Source organism: Falco peregrinus, chromosome 5 (assembly GCF_023634155.1).
Source record: "Falco peregrinus isolate bFalPer1 chromosome 5, bFalPer1.pri, whole genome shotgun sequence".
Classification (NCBI taxonomy): domain Eukaryota; kingdom Metazoa; phylum Chordata; class Aves; order Falconiformes; family Falconidae; genus Falco; species Falco peregrinus.
The window spans coordinates 6886170-6905637 of record NC_073725.1 but is presented as its reverse complement, the minus strand read 5'-3'; the positions used below and the strand labels follow the sequence as shown (position 1 = coordinate 6905637).

The window sequence follows — 19468 nt, the reverse complement described above, 5'->3', positions numbered from 1 at the left end:
CGATTTCTGGTTGTGATCAGTGTCACATGGACTACTTTCAATAAGGCTTTGGTCTGCGGTTCAGGGGATTATCTCCTCCTGCTACCTCATAATGTACTGGCGGGTTTGTAATGGCTAACGGAGACTGAGCCGATGGCTGCAAACCAGAAAGCGATGGGTGTTGGGTGCTGATGGATGAGGGAATGGCGATGCTGGCACACCCAGGCTCGGGGAAGAGGCTCCTGCATTGCCCTAGCAGCCAGCAAGGCTGTCTTTGCATATGATGGGGCATCCCAGAGAGGGGCAGTGCTGTCTCACCCCAGGGGAAATGGAACTGTATTGACAGCGGGAGAACGACTGAGCCAAAGGGCGGTAGATTTTCTGCCTGTCCTTTCTGTGACACTCACCTCTCTGGCTTCCCAAATGCCTACGTCACGTCTCTCTCAACTTCAAATCATTCAGATTGTAGCTGCCAACCCTGTCCCCTTGCCCATAGATCAGGCCATGCAGCTCATCTCCTTTCTTTGTTCTTACGGTTTCCTTTAACAGTACCAAAATTCATATCCTTTGTAGTCCCTTCAAAACCCTGCAATGGCCTCGCTGCTCTGCAGGCACTGGTTTTCGTCGGCTTCTTTTTCAGCCTCTCATGCCATCCCTTTTCTAACCCCTGCATGCCGCAGCCCCGCAAACAGCACAGCAAAGCTCCTTGGCCACGGTTCTTACCTTCTTAAAGGATGGCTTCTTCGCAAAGCTGACCTCAATGTCTTGAAAAATCATGCGGTGCAATTTCCATTTCAGTCCCACTGATTTGGATAAGGGGATTGGTGGTTATCCTTAAACTGGGAGTCCCCCAGAATGGGCACTGTCCCTGAGCACCAGCTGTTTACAAGTAATATCAGTAGTAAGTCCCCAGTTAGCTGCTTTGGGGGACAATTCAATAGCTTTGGCACTCTGCTGCCACATAAAATCAGGGCAGGTATTAACCAAAATAAACCCAAGAGGAGTAAAGCAGTGCTGCGCTGTGATTCTTTGATGATACTCATGTGTATCATGCAGGCAAGGCAATGCTGCAAGATCTTTAAAGAGTTGGGAAAACCATGTTTTACATTATGAAGGGTGAGGCAACAGAGAGCACTTTGTGATACTTTCAAGTTCCGCCTCTGATAGCTTTTGCCTAAGGAGATGGATATGGCAAAGCAAGCATCCCTTCCCTGGAAACCATTCTTTCCATGGGAAGCTGAGTAGTGGGCTATTGAACTCTGCTACAGGCAATGTAGGGTGCTGGCAGAAAGACAAAGTAAAGCAGGCGACTAGCGAATGTAAAATTGGGATCAGGAATTTGGTTCGGAGTAGCTGATGTTTATTGATCCGTTAAGGCACAGTGCAACTTGCAGACCGTCTGAGCACCGCCAAACCTTAATCAAAGAGGGAAAAGGAACAAAACCTAAGCAAATGAGCTATTTCGTGTCTTTTCTGAACATGGTCAGTGAAAAAACCCCACTGTGTTAATGGATTCGGTTACATGCCTGGCAATGTGCTCTTTGCTGCAAACTGGAGCCCTCTGTGCTGAAGGCTGGTGTCACTCCAGGTCTAAAGAGGCAGGAGCAAAGCCTGGACACATGTTTTTATTGCATCGGTAATTACTGGGGCATTTAGGAGGATGGCCCCGAGCCAGCCCAGCCGAGGAAAGGCTGCGTTTGAAAGGGTAGCCAAGCCAAATTATATTAGTGTGTACTCCTGCCTGAAATTACATTAGTGGCTACTTCCCTCCCTCTGCCCCCCACAAAATCTTGGTGCTTATAAAGCACTGAGTTACAGCCCTGGCCTTTCAGGGCTTTTAATTCATTCTGACAGTTTCCTGTACATCTGACGGAGGGTCCAGTTTGGATGCACAATCTTCTCGAGTGAGAGAGAACAGCGTTTAAACAGCCTATTTTGCTGCAGCTTTCCCACCCACTACTGGCCAAGTAGCCTCCCCTGCACAGGGAAAATGCTCAGCATTTTCTTTGGGAAAGGAGGGGGAAGGAGAACCGTGGAGCTGAACCCATCAGCACCTCCCATCACAAAGCCAAGCACCGCAGGAGCCAGAGCCTCTTGCCATCGTGCTCGGGGCAGGAACCGGCCTTGTGCCACACGTTGCATGGAAATATTTCATGGTCTTCAGGAAAAGCCACCTGCCAGGCTGTCCCCAGGGCCAATGCTGCTGGTGGCACCTCCTGCAGGACACAGGGAAGGGCACAGCACTCCCCGAGCTGTTTGGCAGGCGCAGTTGGGAGCCAGCCCAGCTGGTGTGTGACAAGATGAAGGCAGAGCCTTGACAGAGCTGGAATCTGAGGTAAACAGCACAATAAACCAGCCGAGAGGAAGAGGAGGTAACATTAACCTCCTCACACAGCAGCGCGTTTAGTATATTTAGAAACTCGGCAACTGATGACCCTCTCTCAGCCAGTCTAAAGCATCACTTTTTAAGAAGTGTACAAACGGACATCGGGGTTAAATTTAAGCCTGTTGCAAGGTGTATGTGTTTGACCCTTGTGCCAGGCATGGGAGGAAACTTTCAGGATTCACCTTGGAGAGGAGACAGAGACCTGTCAGGGTCCTCAGCATCCCCTGCATGGTGTGAGCAGGGGGGATGACAGTTATTCACTGTCACCCTCCCAGGAGGAAGAGGCACCTAACAGCATTTCCTGCTGAACCATTACTGAGAGGTGTCTCAGGACGTGGAAAACGCAGGCATCTAAAACTGACTTTCCTTTGCCCTCTTAATCAGAGCATCTCCGATTTGGTGGAGCTAGGAAGGAGTATCTTGGGAACCCCATACTGCTCCCCAGCCCCATCCCAGGGGCCCAAAAACTTTTTAGTGATCAATTTTGTTTGGAAGAGAAGAGCTCCTATTGCTTCCTGCCTTTCCCATTTCCATTGGCCACATTCCTCCATGAAACCCACAACGCAGTGTCGAAGAATTAGAAAGGAATGAAGGCAGGTTAATTAACATTGATAATATACAGCTGTGGGCTGGCTTCAGGGGCGGTGAGTTGGCTGATGTGGATAAGGTGCAGGTGAGGCTGGTTCCTGCTAAGTAGTTAAATAAGCTCGAAGGGGTATGGAAGAGGAGCACTTGATGAAGAGAAACCTGGAAGAAGCAAAGGGAGGACAGAGGGTGCCCTGGATGTAGGAGAGGTCCATGGGAGAAGCAGGGGGCCTGGATGAGGGGAGGCTGGCTGAGAGAGGAGCCTGGAGAAGGAAGAATCTGGATGCAGAGGCAAGAAGCAGGGTGAACTGGCCTGAGAAGGATGAAGAAACGGCATAGACAGTAGGCAAACTTGTGAAACCTTGTGGGGGATTGGTGGCTGTGCTGGGGCAAGGTGTGGGAACTACTTATTGACGTTAACCTGGTACGGGGTGGTAAAAGCCTTGTTGCAGCTGGCTAGTTGTGAAGTGCTGTGACAATGCAGGAGCTGGGGCAGGCTGTGCTGAGCCAGGCAGGCATCTGGGGCAGGTTATGTTTGGTGCTCCCTATGCCTTCCTTTTGGAGGTTATTTGATGGGCAAACTGGTAACCCAACCCTGACACTTTATAGCGGTATCATTTTACACGTAGTTTATACATTTCCATCTTACCCACTTGGCACTACTGCTCAGAGGATGGGATGTGCTGAGCGAGATAATATTGAGAACTGCTTAGGTTTTGAGTTGTTACGAGACTTAAAGGGGAGGATGACTGATTAGAGGTAAGAAATGGAGAATAGTTCAGACAACTGAACTGTCCAGAAGTGTTCTGTTGAAACGTGTATATTATGGGCCAAAACCCACAGGGAGGCTGGTCATGAAGTACAGTAACCAGCCAGATTTAAGCTGTGATGCTCCAGTGCATTCAGATAAACCATATGGGGGCTGTAGCGATGTGTTCCTATTTCACTGCCATTTGACCAGAGATTAGTTGCCAAACCCATCTGTAACCCCACAGCAGAAGTGTGGGACCAGCGGGGTAAAGCTGGTAATCTCACTGGTCTTGGTGGGCACGGTGAAGGGCAGGGAGGCTTGTTCTGTGCCAGGACTTTCTGAGCAAGACAACATCTGTTGTGAAATGCTGCAGGATTACAGCTTCTAAATAAGCCGGAGAGTTGTACCTGTTGCTGCCTGGGGTCAGCAGGCTCTCCCTTAAGCTGTCTGAGCTGGAGCTTTTATGCTAATCTAAAGATTTAAAATATTTGCTCTCTGCTCCATGCTATCCAGTTATTTGATGAGCAATAATATCCTGTATAGGTTTGTGGCAGGGAGGACTGAACGCTGCGACTGACTCTTGGGGCAAATAAGTTGATATCGGAGTACTGCATATAGGGAAGGAAGAACCAAGCCCTAAATAATGACATAGAAATAATGCGATTATTCCTCCTGCATTCAGAAGTCGAGCATCTGTTAATTAGGCCATTTGTGAGGGGCAAGGCATGCACTCTTTACCTGTACTGCCTGTGTTTTGCAGCCCTGAGGATGGCAGGACTCTAGCTGAGGGGCAAAGCCTCCCTCAAAATGCAAAGCCCCCTGAAAGGTGGCCAGCAATGTCTCGGCAGCGGGGTTTCTGCCACGCCACGCAGCACTGTGCGGGCAATGCCAGGTAGCTCAGGTTGCCCTCCTTGCATGCAACACCCATGCCCATGTTTCATGGTGGGGTGCTCTGCTTGGTGACCACATCTGTACCTGAAGATCAAAGACTGTTTTTTTTTGGGTGTTTTGGTTTTTTGTTTTTGGTTTTTTTTTTTGGGGGGGGGGGGGGGGGGGCTGATTTATTACTCTTATTAAAACAGAAGCAAAGACATACAGTTAATAGAAACTTTTGGGCTGGCTGACAAGAAGCATGCCTAAGCTCTTTGAAATAGTCCTAGGGTTTTTCCCCAAGCTTCCACCCAGGGAGAGCAGCCTGCTCAAGGTGACTGATGGAGTGTGAGGTGGATAAAAGCAGCAGTGACTATTTATATATGCTGGTGGGGTGCTGTAAATCCAAGGTGAGAGGCTACAAATCCTTAAAAGACTGGGAGGGAAGGGGAATATAGTAAGCCGGATTGAAGAAGATATACTGTGAAATGTCCTGGCAGGATCCAATGTGCAACTGGGACACTCTGTACATCCCCAACAAGGGGACAGCACCTTACAGACAAGTGCCTGCAAGAAGGTCCCTTGCCTGACTGGTGCATCTGCCAAGGCAGGACCAGTGGTGCCTCAACACAAGGGCCTGGGGCAGAAGAATGAAGCTGTGTGGGACAGCAAGCCTCTTGCCCTTGACCAGGGTCTCCCACCATGGCTTTGGGAAGAAAGCTCTCCCAGCCGCCCGTGTGCTCGGAGGGGCACCAGGTTTCAGAGACCTCAGCTGCACACGCAGGTGTGCCCTGCTTGGTTGGTTGGTTTGGGGAAAGCTGGTTGCCGCTTGATGCGTGGGACGTGGGCTCAGCAAGTGTCAAATACCTGAGACTGCGGCTCAGATGTCACGTTAGGGAGAAAGCGGGGCAGGGGAGCGGGGGCAGCGCAGCACAGGTTGCCCGGCACACAGCTTCCCCTTGTTGCAGGAAGGAGGTTGGGTACCAGCTGCTGAGCAAGAAAGCAAGTGGAAAACTGTGACCTATAGGAAACTATGTGAGGCACGTCTGGTCTCTGAAGACTACAGATGAGCTGGCGATACCAACGCTGGAAACAGATGCTAAATTGATTGGAAATTATTTTGACTGAAAGCCATAGCTGGAGCAGGAACCCTGGTACAAAGACAAATTGATGTAAACGCATTTTGAAGTCTCAGATCCATCTGATTTTGAGAAAACTGTGACCTGTTCTCTCCTTGGCATCACTGCAGGACTTTGCATAGGCCACACATCAGTGCATCCTGCTGAAAGCAGTGAGGTACATGCTTAGAAAGCTGCCAAATGCCCCTGGTTGCCACCAGGATGCGCTGGGGGCCCTGACTGGGAAGCAGCATCTCGGTGACTCCTTGATTGACAGCTCTGGAAGGACACAAGTATTACCAATTTCAGCTCTTCCCGCTGCAGGCGAAACTCCTGCACCAATGGTGATGCCTTGCTAAAGAGGTGGGTAAACAGTGAAAGATCCTGGAAAAATTTTACCAGACCTTGCAACCTGGAACACCAGCAAAGTAATAGAGGCTAGTAAAAAGTGAAAGTTATGGGAATGCAAGGGAAAAGTCTTTTTCCCTGATTCCCTAAAGTCAGGGGTTGAGCCTGCACTGCTGTCACTGCCGCTTCTCTAGGAACCATCCCCTCGCAGTGCAGGGAAGGGAAGCTGGAAGCTTTCTCAGGCTGGTGTGCTGCTTTAATGATAACACACAAGAAGGAAATCTACAATCTGTTGGACACACGAGAAGACTAAATACCTGTTAAGAAATACATTTGGGTCAATGTATTGAAATATTAGGAAAAAGTACATGGTAACATCTCGGGATAAAATCTTCCAGATGGACAGACTGACCACTTAGCTTGGTTGCACCCATGTCTGGAAGCATCTGGCATCCCATAGCATCTCCTGCGCTTCGCCTTCTCAGTCCTAGTATTTGCGCTTGACACTTATTAACTATACCAATCCCCAAACGAAAAAGAAAACTTTTCTCCTTGTGGCTCTGATTCAGGGAACAGCTTTGCATGAACACATTAAACTGGTGTTCAAAACCTGTGCTCTGTCCAGGCTGCAGCACTGAGTTATGGTCCCACATTCTGCATTTCAATTACTTTATATTTCCTACAGGGCAGCAAAACTGCATGCTAGCCCCACGCCGCCCCCAGCATAGCACGGTTTCCAGCTAGGTTAAAAAGAAACCCACCCAGTAAAGGTTTCACTCTGCCTGGTTGCACTGGCCAAAGCATTGGTGCTGTGAGCTTGCATTGCCTTTCCTTGTTAAGATTTAGAAAACATAAGTCTTTTTTTCCATGTAGGAGAACCCTAAGAAAAAAATATTTCTGGGTATTTTGGTCACTGCTGAATCTTGCCTCCTGTTTTAACAGCAGCACCTGTGTGTTCCTATGAGCCCTACGTGTTCAGCGCACAGTTTTGTATTTTGAGCCATGGATCTAGATTCCTGTGGGAACAGGAATTTAGCAGCCACTATCACCACCCATGACCTTTACTAACAAACACCACAAACTCCATCACAGCTTTAGCTGGGACTCTTTCTGCAGTTCATGAGGGATCCTGTAATGGCAACAGATTTGCATTGTGGTTTGTTTGTTTTTTTAACTACTCGAATCTGTAGTGAGGAGACATTTGCCTAAGAGGTATATTTTTTTTTTTTTTTTTTGTGCATGGGATTTCTGTTAGAATGTACCTGTGTGGTGCCGCTGGTCTGTGTTCAGCTGTTTAGAAGAGCATTGCATTTGTCAGAGGTGATGAACAACTCATGCCAGCAGACAGGCCCTCTGCACAGCCACAGACCTTGTCACAGCCACCATGTCCCCCTCTCCTTTGCTTGTGGACACGCTGCAGCTGTAAAACGGGACACTGCAGTGCTGGCTGGCAGAATCAATATTGCAAATCACACTTGGAAGCTGGGCTTCAAGGCATTAGCTTGTCTGTTATGCCAAAGTAGTAACAGTTACAGGGCAGGTCTGTGGACACTGTAATGCATGATGGACCCCATCGCATCCTTCCTCCTCCAGTCCAAAAATGCCAATGGAAAGAAGTTACCTGCGTGGCTGCAGCAAGTTGCAAGTGGCTGCTTCTCCAGTGAAAATGGACATTTGTTCAATTTGTTTATTGCATGCCTGGATGGAAAGCTGAAACCTCATTTTTCTGCTAGAACAGCACCTTGTGACTTCAAATGAGAAAAGGAAACTGTTCATTGTAACGCTGCATGTGAGCGAAGTTTTGATATACCCTGTCACGCTTGCAATGTCTGCCTCTGCGTACATCCCCTTTGCTTTGGTGTGAAGAGTTATGGCTGGCTGCTACAGCATACACAGTCCAGATACCAGTGCCAGCCCTGCACAGGACCGAGCTCTGCCCCAGCAGCAGCCCCGTCTAACGGCAGCATGCAACAGCACGGCTTCGGAGGAGCTGCCAGGGAACACAGGGAACCTGGCCCAGCGCTTGGTTGTGGCACAACTGATGCTTCAGGAGAGCCACCAAAACAATCTGTGCCATGGCTGCAAAGACAGCTTGTGCCAGTGGCACCCATGCTCGCCCACGTGCCAAGTTATTTCCACATGCCCACGGAACAGCTGAGACAGTGTCTTAGGGGGAGCCTCTAAAAGCATTAGTGACACAATTGTTATTTAGCTGGAACTGCCGTGGTATCACAACTGATAACCTGCTCATCTCCTTAGGAAGGAGAGAAGGTGAATGAAACCCTGGATCAGTGGAAGATCTCTGCCCTGGATAGCCTTCTAAACTACTCATCCCTCGCCAAGGTGCCAGCTATCCATCAGCTCAGCCCCAGCAGGTGAGACTGAGGCATGCAGAGTCTGGCGCTCCTGCCGGTGCTCAGCCCTTGCTGAAGCAAATGCAACGCTCGGCCTTGACAGAGCTGATGCTTTGGGGCTTACTGCAACAAGAAGGGTTCAGTCCCCCGTATCCCACAGGAGAGAGCCAGCTCTAGCTGAGCAGTGCTGCTGTTGCTGCATCAGGATGCACGCGTCCTCCCCCCTGCCCAGGCACAGGCAGGGGCTCAGTCTCATCTACTTTTCTCCAGCTAGGAAAATGCCTCCTCCACTTCACAGATCTTCACATATATCCATCTGGATTGCTGCCATTTAATGGAGGGACTTGCCCTTGCTAGAGTGAAATAATAGTTTCATAGATCTGCTCTCAGGTCCATGCTGTGTTTATATGGAGGGAGAAAGGGGGAATAAAGGGATGTGTTAACACCCACATTAATTAAGGAGCACTGGTCTTCATCTGCATCTCAAGACAACCACACAGGAGTTTCTGAAGTTCTTGAAATCTCTAAGGAAGAGATTCAAGACCAGGCAAAAGAAGGACAAACACCACATGCAATTTTAAAATACAAATTCCTCTCCCAGTGCCAGGTACCTTTTATAACTAGTCATCACCTATTTACACCGGCCAAGCACCCACAACCACATGCCAGACACAGCTTTTATTCTCATGATCTAAACAGGCTCCATGTGTGTTAACATTCTTCATACAAAGATACATACAGGTTGTTTCTGTCAACCAGAAACATACTGGTTTTGACTGTTCACACAGCGCCTAGAACAGATGCGGTCCTGAAGAGCACTTTAAGCCCTCTGCTGTAGTAAAAGAAACAAAATCCATGCAAGGAGAAAGTGAGATTTTAGAACATGCTTATTTAAAACAAGTTTATTATAATGAAATAATATAAAAATCTGACAAAGGTCTTAATGTTCCAAAAGAAGAGAGAGGGGTATGGTTTGAGAGATGACGCAGACTGGAAACTTCAAAGTATTTCAGACTGAACTGCTTATGACAGCACAATTTATGCAATGCTTACACTGGAAGAGGTGATTTTTGGGGCATGAGCAAGCCCTTAGAATTAAGTAAATTTAAAGTGTGAGGCAATATACCTTCTCTTCATCTTTAAGTGTATTTCAGTATGTATGTATAAATAAGGCTTGTAGTAAGCTCAGCTTGACTGATAAAACACATGCCCAAAATTGCCTTGAGAAAAGAAAATAAAAAAGGAAACTACAAAAGCAAGCTGCTTTGGTTTTCAGTTTAGTCACTGTATCCTGGAATGCAATTTACTTGTTTAGCTTCAAGTAGACATAAATCTCAAACTTTCAAGATGGCTTTAATTAAAGAAATTAAGTTTTGGACCCCTTGAATGCTGCAATGCAAAATAAAGTTCACAAACTTAGCGTTAAGCAGAAATCTGGATATGAAACCAAGGAAGTTTCATATATTTAAAAAAAAAAATCTACCTCTAACATCTGGAGTATGAGGGGTGAAAATCTATACCAAGAAAGGGATATTAAAAATGACAGTCAGAGACCACATTTTTGAAGAACTGCATGCCAGTGGGCACGTGGGTTTAAGTGAAGCATATGCCTGTGTTCTAACTTCAAAGCAAGGGCTTAAATCCTCGTGTGAACTGTGAGTAGGATCAACTACTGCCTGTGTGTGCTCAGAGCGAGCAAGTGCACTATGATACCCCTTCTGCACGAGAGTGATTATATATTGCTTGAAGCATGTGGTACTTTACAGGGTTTGGTCACCAAGGGGCTATAGAAGGTAGCAGAGAGGCTTGAATTCAGTCATTCCCACCATTCTCTTTTTGTTTTCTTATCTGCACTATGCAGGCAAGTGAAAAGAAATAAGTCCATTAAATAAATAAAAAAAAATCCCTGTGCTTTCACTTGTAAGAGATAGAACTGCCAAGTCTCAAGTGTCCCAATTTAAATTTCATCGGTGAAATTAGAAGTTCAAAGTGGTGTGGTTTTCCTGGCAAAGTTATGTCAAACAAGGGAGAAACTTCAGAGAAAAGCAGCACATTCTCCACCTGACTGTATGTTCGGTTGCCTGCCAAGGAATTTAGGTCTCATTTCCCAAGTTTACATTTATATCGCTTACAAAAGCTCCTGCTTTGTTCCCTTGTGGAGGGATGCTGAGACTTGGCAGCGACAGCTCTGGTAGCAAAGCAGAGGACAATGGGAGGAAAGGAAGAGGTGGGACCAGGTTGGGGAAGAGGGAAAGAGAGGCAGGTAGGAATGCGCTGATTATCTTCTCTGGTGCCTAAAAGGCAGTTCAAGGTTCCCTAAAGTTTTTCACAAAAGCTGAAGTGCTAATGAAAAGAAAGGTTCAGAAGGTCCAGCATACAGACATAGTTAACGCTGATTTCTATAATGTTCCACACCTGTTTGCCAAAGCACACTGCAAACAACTGGAGCACATTTTGGGCATATTTTTTATACATCCAGCCAACCAAGTGACACTTTTCAAACAGCTCTAACCTAAATCCTGATGATGCAAGATTGTAAGTGAAGCTATATGCCCCTTAACTTTAAGTGCATCTGTTAAAGGGAGATCCATATTACAACAGCATCTAGGTGGGATGTTTAGCGTAAACACTAAAGCACTTGAGTATTCAGTTCATATTCTACAATTGTAGCATCACAGAACTTCCATCTGCAACTGAGTATGGTGTCTTAAAATAGCAGAGGGGGCTCCAGAACACAGTTTAAAAAAAAAAACAAACAACAAAATAAATAAAATAAATAAAAGCCTCCCATTGCTAAGCAGAACTCGACTGAAATTGAGAGCTCTGTAATATAGTGCCGTTGGCGTTAGAGCAAAGATGTGTGTACGATCTCTATTCCAAGATGCTGACTGCCATCATTCAGTACTAGATAACACTTCTATCAGATTGCTTTGGGATTTACCATGTCTCAGCAAGGATGCACGCTGGATAGACACTGTCAGTGTCATGCTGTATCAGTTCTACACACAGCCGTACCGGTTTCACAAAAAGCAGCCTTAATCCCCTTACCCTAGGGTAAGGCTGCGATGACTCTTCTTTTGCCATGGCTACGTAAAATCCCTGAGAATATGCAACTGTCAGACATTGAAGGAAACAGCCGAAAGCATTTCTAAAGGAAAGGGACACAAAACTTTAGACTGGTGCGGTTCAAGAAACCAAAGCAGTTCATGTAAATTACACAGAGCAAGGGTGCTATCATCTGAGAGTCACAAGGACCTCTATCCGTACGCAGAGCAGTTGCTCATAAATGTCAGCCATCAAATTAAAAAAACAAACTAACCCTAACCAATCAAATCAAACGGAAAACACCGACCTTCTCTCCAATTCTAAATTTGAAGGCCAAAAGTTAAGTTGTTTTTTCTCTACAATTATTCAAATCAAAAGCAATCCTCTCTGTCTGCCAAACTGACATCACAGGAAAAGGAAGCGGTCAATTGTCTAGCAGTGTATCTGCTTCCACTTGGTCATCTGGTCTGTTGCATCCTTAGAGGTATAACTTGGATTTCAGCTCTGCAGCATGCTGCACGGGTTTCTATCCCAGTGGTGGTTTGACTGGAAAGATCGCATTCGTAAGACTTCGAAGTGCTCAGCGCTCTGCAAAAGCAGTGCATGGTGAGGACAAGTTTCGAAGGCAAGGAGCCCTCGCTCAGTTCCTTCCGTACAAGCCCCCTGTTTAACAACAAGCACACGGGGTTGTCCTGAAGCCACGGTCTCCTAAGAACATTCTCAAGCACCAGTTCCAGAGTTCAGAAAGACCAACTTCACCCAGAACAGCAAGACGAGAAAGCTTGCTCTGAGGCAGAATGCCACGCTGATTAGAGGGTACACAATGTGGACCACTCTTGTCAGAAGAATGGTAGAAGTTAGTAATTGCCGAAGCTAATGGTCCAATGAAGCTATTTCTCTGACTACGAAATAAAGCCTCCTAATTTTTTTGCATCAAACACTGGGTCTGATGCCCTACTAACAAACTAGTGGTTCTCCTGCTAGTTAAAAAACCAAACCAACCAACCAAAATATCCAAAAATAACATCCAAGACTTTAAGTACTGAATACGCTTTCCTCCTACTGGAAAAACCTAGAGCAAAAAGGGAAGTAAATTTTCATCATGATCTGACAGTTAATTTCCAGCGAAGAGGAATCTCTTCCTGCTCTCCCCTACACCAGCTGTGTTTTGTGGAAATGTGGTCTCCGTTACCTTCCCAGCGCACTCAGCTAAAAACTATTACAGTGGTTTCCCACATAATAGCTGAAAATCTGGAGGAAACTGCACAGGGTGGAGAGCTGGCTGTTCTACTACACGTGTAACTTCTCTGCACTCATGTTTAGAAGCAGCAGACAGCCAAATCCCAAAAGGCTCTCCGCTTTGTTTTTAGCGCTGTGAGTAGCGAGATAGTTGAATGGAGCTTTGGTCAAAAGTTGTGACTTTGTACTCAAACATAAATATATACTACTTAAATTAAGAAAATCAAAAAAACCAAACCCCCCACATCCTTCCGACTCCTCCTGGAGTATGTAAGAACTACAGACAGGCACAGCTCAGAAAAGATGACAGGAACAAGGAAGCCACGCTGTTTAAATGCCTTACCAGACTCCTAGTATCTTGCTTTACACACCAAGTGTGATGTTTGGTCTGTTCTTCAAGCATCATATGCTCTTCTTAAAGCTCACAATGCTAGGCTCTTTAGGAAGGATCGAGTATTTGGGGTGCGGAGAGGCTCCCGCCAGAGCGATGCAGGGCAGCAGGTCTGCAGTACATTCACGCTACTGACAGCGTGGCTTTTAGCCTAGCAAAAGCCAGTGCTTCTCCTCTGAACATGGCAACACTGACTTCTCCTGTGATTATGAAGATTTACTAATTCTAAAATACCTCATTAGCACAGTCTTCTCTCCTCCTGCACGAGTTAAACTCAACTCTCTGCACAAAGCCATCTAAAGCCCTAGGTCGCCGCTGAGAGACCTGCTGATGCCTTGCATGGGCAGTCCGTGACTCACAGGCAGCCTTCCAGCCATCAACACAACTAGGAATTTTGTCCTTAACCACACCACTGGCTAAAAGGACTTTATTATTTTCAATATGAGCCATGTTAAGGAGCACATTTTTATCTGTGTCAGCAAAACGGGAAAAAGGGCAAATTTTACTTTCTTAATTTCCAGTCACTTGTACATCATTTCAGATTGTAAAATTTATAACTGGCCCGATGTGTAATGGCGTGTGACACATTCTAGCTTCCCCTACACTTCACGTATTTCACGTCTACTCCCATGAAGTCTCTGTCCATAGTGGCAGCCTAGGAAGCATTTTAATCATATCTGCTTATTAAAAAGTACTAGCTGTATTCCATTGAAAAGCAAACGTTACATTTCTGTGTGAATCTGATTTAAGAAAACCCGAAGCTCAAAATAGAAAAACCCATCAAAACCAGGATGATGGACATAATCTCCGATTGCTTCTGTAAAGCACTGTGGAAAGTAGCTGGGCTCTGCCAGCCTGTGCCAGCAAATTTCTGGTGGTCCACTGGCAGGAGCTCATAGGGAGAATAGTGGCACAAACTGGGAGCTGGTCAGGGAACACGACGCCCAGTTTCAAAGACTGGCTCCTGGGGAAGCTCAGACCACCACGTGCCTGCGGTGAAGATCTCTGTACTATCTGGGGAGGTGCTGCATTAAAAAGCTTCAACCCAAATTAAGGGACAAACTCCCTGCGTACCTTATAAGCTGGCATTTAGCTTCTCTTCTCTTCTGCTACCAAGGTAATAGTAACTTTTACTACCTTTGTCCTCCTACAGCCTCGCAGGGAGCAGGCACAGGGCACAGGAGAGCCAGAGCCGGCAGCACCCAGCTGGGCACCGCGCTGAGGTCCCAGCGGCTCCGCTGCAGGCACAGCTCTCTCCAAAGGTACGGGAGCAAAGGCCAAATCCTGCTCCGTTACGTTTATGAGGTGAAGAGAAGAGGAAGTGCACAGGCAGGAGATAAACAGTCAAAAACATTCATCGTGGACATAGTTATGACCCAAAGAGAAACAGTACCTCTGCATTTAAACATAAAACAAGCATAAAAACCCCCACATACATACCCTGCCCCAAAAACACTCACAACACCCTTCCCACCTGAAAAGATACAATGAACAGAAACGATGTCCAAAAAACCCAAAACGAAAGAAATCTTTGTTAACAGACACAGTCCCTGAAGTTTTAGATGCGGTCTTGCTGTAGTCATACCACCTCATCTGACTCCAAACCATGTACTTCATAGAGAGTGTCCAAGATATTTAGCTGCTTTTCCATGGCTGGTAGGTAAATGTTGAGGTCCCTCTGCATTCCTTTGTAAAATGTTTCTTCCTGAGGATCGCACTCCTCTACAGACAGAGCCGCCACAAAGTCTTCGTATGTTGGAGCTGCCCTTAAAGCTAACTGGGAGAGGAACCAAAGCTTTTAGATTTGCAAAACAGAACAGGAGAAGAAACCCAACTAATGCCACAAAAAACCCTTAGGTTTACTTAGATCGCATAGCTTTAATGTCTTTAATGGGTATATGCATAGGTTGAGATTTTTAACTGGGAGGGAGGCTTAACATTTTATTTTTATTATCCATGTAGATCCCCAGTTTAAGGCATCTTCAGAGAAGCCTGATTTTTACAAAGTGCTTGTACACCGTATTTTGCACAAATATTCAGCATACATTAGAAATTAATTAAATACAAACCCCAAACAAATTTCAGTTTGTTAGGGGAGCTCCTAACCCAGCGTCACACACTTCAGCACCGAAGCGCCATTCTCAAAACACTTTAGAAAGCTCTCCCCAACATTTCTGTTTCTCCCTGTCCAATGCTCTGTCACGACTCAGGGGGGTGAGGCTTTCCTTTTTCCTTTTATAATTACAGTGATAATTTCCAGCGACAGGCACGAGGGGGAGCTGCCAGACTGGACAAAAAAATAAATCATTTTCCATCCTCCGCCAGCATCCTCCGCTTCAGCTCCCTGACACATCCTGCACTACGCCTTCCTGAATGCTCCTATTCGAAGACAGATCGATCCTCAAAAAAGCAAACTTAAACTCTCATTTCTTCCTTTAATAGCCCTGCAAGATTATGCTGAAAAAACACATCATGAAAACATGCGCATGCAAGCATACTCTGTCTTGTTTGGGCTCCAGAAAGCCGGTTCCACCCTGAAAGCCCAATACTAAGCGATCACCACAACCCTCACCTCGAAAATAAAGGCTAACAAAGGAATCTATTCATTGCAATGCTTCGAATTTTAACATAGTTTATTAATTATGTACAAGATAAGATCACATGAACAAGACCCCCCAGCTCTATCAGCAACCAAGATAAATACTCACCGCAAAGACTCCGCGGACAACCCAGCCATGGTGCTGCCGTAATGTCTTTCCATAAGCATTGTCTTAAAGGAAAAAAAAATTTAAAAAAATAATCAAGAGATAGATGTACGGCAGTTTTACATTTGCATCACCAGGAGAACTCAGAGCTTAGAAATGACTGTTTAAGGATATATTCTTGCCACTGGATACACATCATGGCTGGTTCTGTGCACTGAAGTTATGACTGAAAGGAGATGACAGATTGGGATTTCTGCACTGGGGTCTCAGCTCTGCTGTCAAATCTCCTTCAACTCATCCACAGCAAGTGAGCGTTCCAACAGACAGGAGGGCAAAAGTAATTTTCGTTTGACTAGCTGTGCTTCACAGCTCTCAGCTCAGTGCAAGTCTGAGAAAATATTACCCAGGGTGAAACAATCCTGCAAGCTGTTAGCCAGCCTCAGTCGAGGTGGTTAGCTCCGGTATTAACCAAGAACTCCTTCTTTACATCCGAGGGCCAAGTTTTAAGGATCATTGGAACAGAAAGCAACAGACCTTTATTAAAATAATCCTCGGGATCTCTCTTGTGAGTGCCCCTGAGCGTAGACTTTGATGAAGGCCCTTGTTATGTTCCTAGACAGCTCCACTTTCATATACAAAGCTTTCTATATACAAAGCCAAACATCTTTGAGCCGTATTTTCCCAGTCTTAGTTTGTCACAGTCTCCATTTCATATCCTTTCCTTCAGTTGACTTGTTAAGTATCTGACATTTTATTGTACTTTCCCTACGCTGTTAACCTTGAAGAAGGAGAACCTCTAAATTTCACTGCTTTAGGATATTTACTCAAAAGATCACAGGCAGTTATTACTGGAAGAGTGTAAAAAGTCAGAAAAACACAGCCACGAGTTTTTCTGTAACATGAAGTACTCCTCATCTATCAGCCTAACGACTGGGGAACGCAGCTTTTCTATCTTTACAGTAGAAGTGAGAATCTATGAGAAAACCATACAGTAATAAAAGCAATGACATAAGGAAGAAGAGAGTATTGTGTTCCAAACAGGACTGACAAGTCTATTCTCTGCCTTGTCAGCAAATATAGGGGGCATTAAAAACACCAGAAGGTGAAAAGTTTACTTGGGATTTAAATCCAAGCAAAGACAAATCCCTCTAGAAAGTCGTTTGTTCCTCAAAAGATCGTAAGAGCTGGTAGATACTCCATTTTTCATTTTCATTTCCTTAGCTTGACATTTGAGGTTGTAGAAAGAGAACATTCAAATAGCACAGTGACCCCTGAATAAGAAACAGTAAACCAAAGCTGCAATGGTGATACAGATACAGAAGAGCTTTGGGGGGAGAAAAGGAAGGAAGAAATGAGAAAAAAAATAATCAGCAGCATGGTTCCATTGCAGACAGAGAGCAATTCAAGTGGTATTTCAGGGCCTCAGAAGGTCAGGTACGTGCCTTGACTTTCCATGGTGTTTAACATCCACATCTAGCAGCAGTGTATTTACAGTCCCACTTCCAAGTGCTGCTTACACACTTCGGTGTACTAGTTCTTTTTACTAATCCTATATGGTGGTGGTTTTTTTTTTTTAAAGGGGTGGGGGAAAGCTGTTTTAAAGGATTATCGTAACATTAGACTGCATGCATATAGAGACAGTTCTACTCGTGAATAACCAAGTCAAGTCTAAGCGGGGTTGGTATGTTATTTTCTACTTGCTTAGGCACTAGCCTGACTCAGTAAGTGTCAGAAATTGTCTTATTTGGAAACGAAATCCTTCTTCTCTGTTACAAATCCCCTGATAATTGACACAGCCATACTGGCAAAGAGGTGATTTCAAAGAGTGATGGCCAGTCTCACAAGGCACTAAAAAACCAGCAGCTATATATTTGGGAGCACTCTCACTGCAAACCAGGAGAGAAAAAGGAACAAAACAAAGTACTTTTTTCCCTAAGATACGACTGTCTCCCCTGCTAGAAGTAAGCCCTTAAAGGAATCTTTATCTGCTAGTAAATCAACATTGACCAGACATCTAGTAACCTGCCAAGAGGCAGTCATTTTAAAAAACTGCAGTTTTCGAAAAAGTTATGTCTTGGAGATTACTTGCATGATTAGTCACTGAAGAAAAGAAAACACAGGTTCTAAAGGACGAGAAAAATAGCCAAGACTGTAAATTAAGAAGCACATGAAGAATAAAGCAACCAGCACTTACTCAGAGCTGTCTGGATATTCTTTTCCCCGTTCTTCACTTCTGTCAAAAAACCTTTCAAGAACTTTAAGCCTCTGTCAGGATGAACCCATGAAATAAAAAGAAACCATGTTTATAACAAGGTAACCCAAAGTACAACAAAGCTCCTAGATTTGCAGTACAGCTCAGAAGTGCAATAAAACTCAGAATTACGGTGCTGTTTTCAATCTGAATAAAAAAAATGCATCCACCTCCTCCAGCCTCTCTTCCAGCCCAAGGAAAAACACTTTACTTGTAAAACATTTCTGCTGCAACCCAAAATCACCTGCCTGATGTTCTGGCCCAGTGATGTTCGCTGTAACTTCATTTTTATGGAAAAACAGGTTGCCTGCAATTGCTTTTTCAAGTCTTTTGGCAAAGTTGCAATGATACAACCACAGACAACTCATGACTCTTGAAACCAGCCAGTCTGCATTGATGGAGCCTGTGGAAAGTAACCAGTTTGCTCCACGTACATCAGCTTGCGCTGGCGAAAGGTCCCTCCTTGCACCTCAGCAATTCACCGTGCAATAGATACAAGGTCGTTACCTTTTCAGCCACAGCAGAGCCTCCGTAGCAGAGTTTCTAACTTGTGCTACACCTGCATTCACTTCATGGAGCACTATCTTCTGAAGGGTATCAAACTCTTCTTTGTTGGTTATAAATTTCTGGTTTATTTTCTGGTGAAAAAACAAGAGGCGAATCTTTAGGGTTTTAAGACCAAACAATGACCTGTCCTATAAATACCAGTTATTTACCAGGACTCTTCCCTGCAAAGGGGTACCACAGATCCCCAGCCACGTCACACGTTCCCCACGGCTAGCTGTCTAGCTAACGCAAGCAAAAAAAACCCCAAAAACCAAAAAAACAAAAAAACCCCAACAACAGCACGTCAAAGATTTACATGGAACCTACCATTTCTGTCTGACAAAATGCTTGAGGTTCAAATGGCATCCTCCACACTGGTGGAAAGGAGTTAATTCAACCTGCTCTCTAAGGAAAGTCCTATTTGCCCCAAGCTTCAAGTACAAGCAGATTACCTTCTGACCACTGCTAAACTGCGAAGTCTCAATGACACTCAGCCGTCATCGGCATGCTTAAGCTTTTTAATTTATTCCCAAGTTTGTTATACACAACTCCTCACAGAAACAAAGAGAGAAAATATCTAAGGGGCAGATAAACAAGAGTCTTCTTCTATATTAAAGGAGTAGTTGCCTATCACTTGACAATAAATATACAAGGTTTCAGTTTTTTAAGTAGCACTCTTCTCTCCTGCTGTTTTCAGTCTTTCAGTGATTACCTTCAGTAAGATAAGCAAAAACCTGAGTTACTTTGCACCAAACAAATCTGAATGTATGCAATGTTTCTTGTCATATACTCAGAAGGTATGTTTTTGTTTTTGTTATTTTTTTTTTGAAAGAAAAGCTATGAAAAGCCTCGCTACGAATACATCTTGTCTCACAAGCAGCACTTCAAACCTTTCCAGAC

The 19468-nt window shown here is 45.2% G+C and overlaps 1 protein-coding gene across 1 annotated transcript in view; it reads right to left on the bottom strand.

Moving 5' to 3' along the window:
* Nucleotides 1–9054: 9054 nt before the first annotated feature.
* Nucleotides 9055–19468, bottom strand: part of PLEKHA8 (pleckstrin homology domain containing A8) — a 32052-nt gene continuing 21638 nt past the window's right edge. The window contains exons 11-14 of the mRNA XM_005230670.4: nucleotides 18530–18660; nucleotides 17966–18036; nucleotides 15775–15836; nucleotides 9055–14843 (exon numbers count right to left, since the gene is read on the bottom strand). Of these exons, the coding sequence (XP_005230727.1) occupies nucleotides 14646–14843; nucleotides 15775–15836; nucleotides 17966–18036; nucleotides 18530–18660 (462 nt within the window). The 3' untranslated portion in view covers nucleotides 9055–14645. The remainder of the gene's footprint in view (nucleotides 14844–15774; nucleotides 15837–17965; nucleotides 18037–18529; nucleotides 18661–19468) is intronic.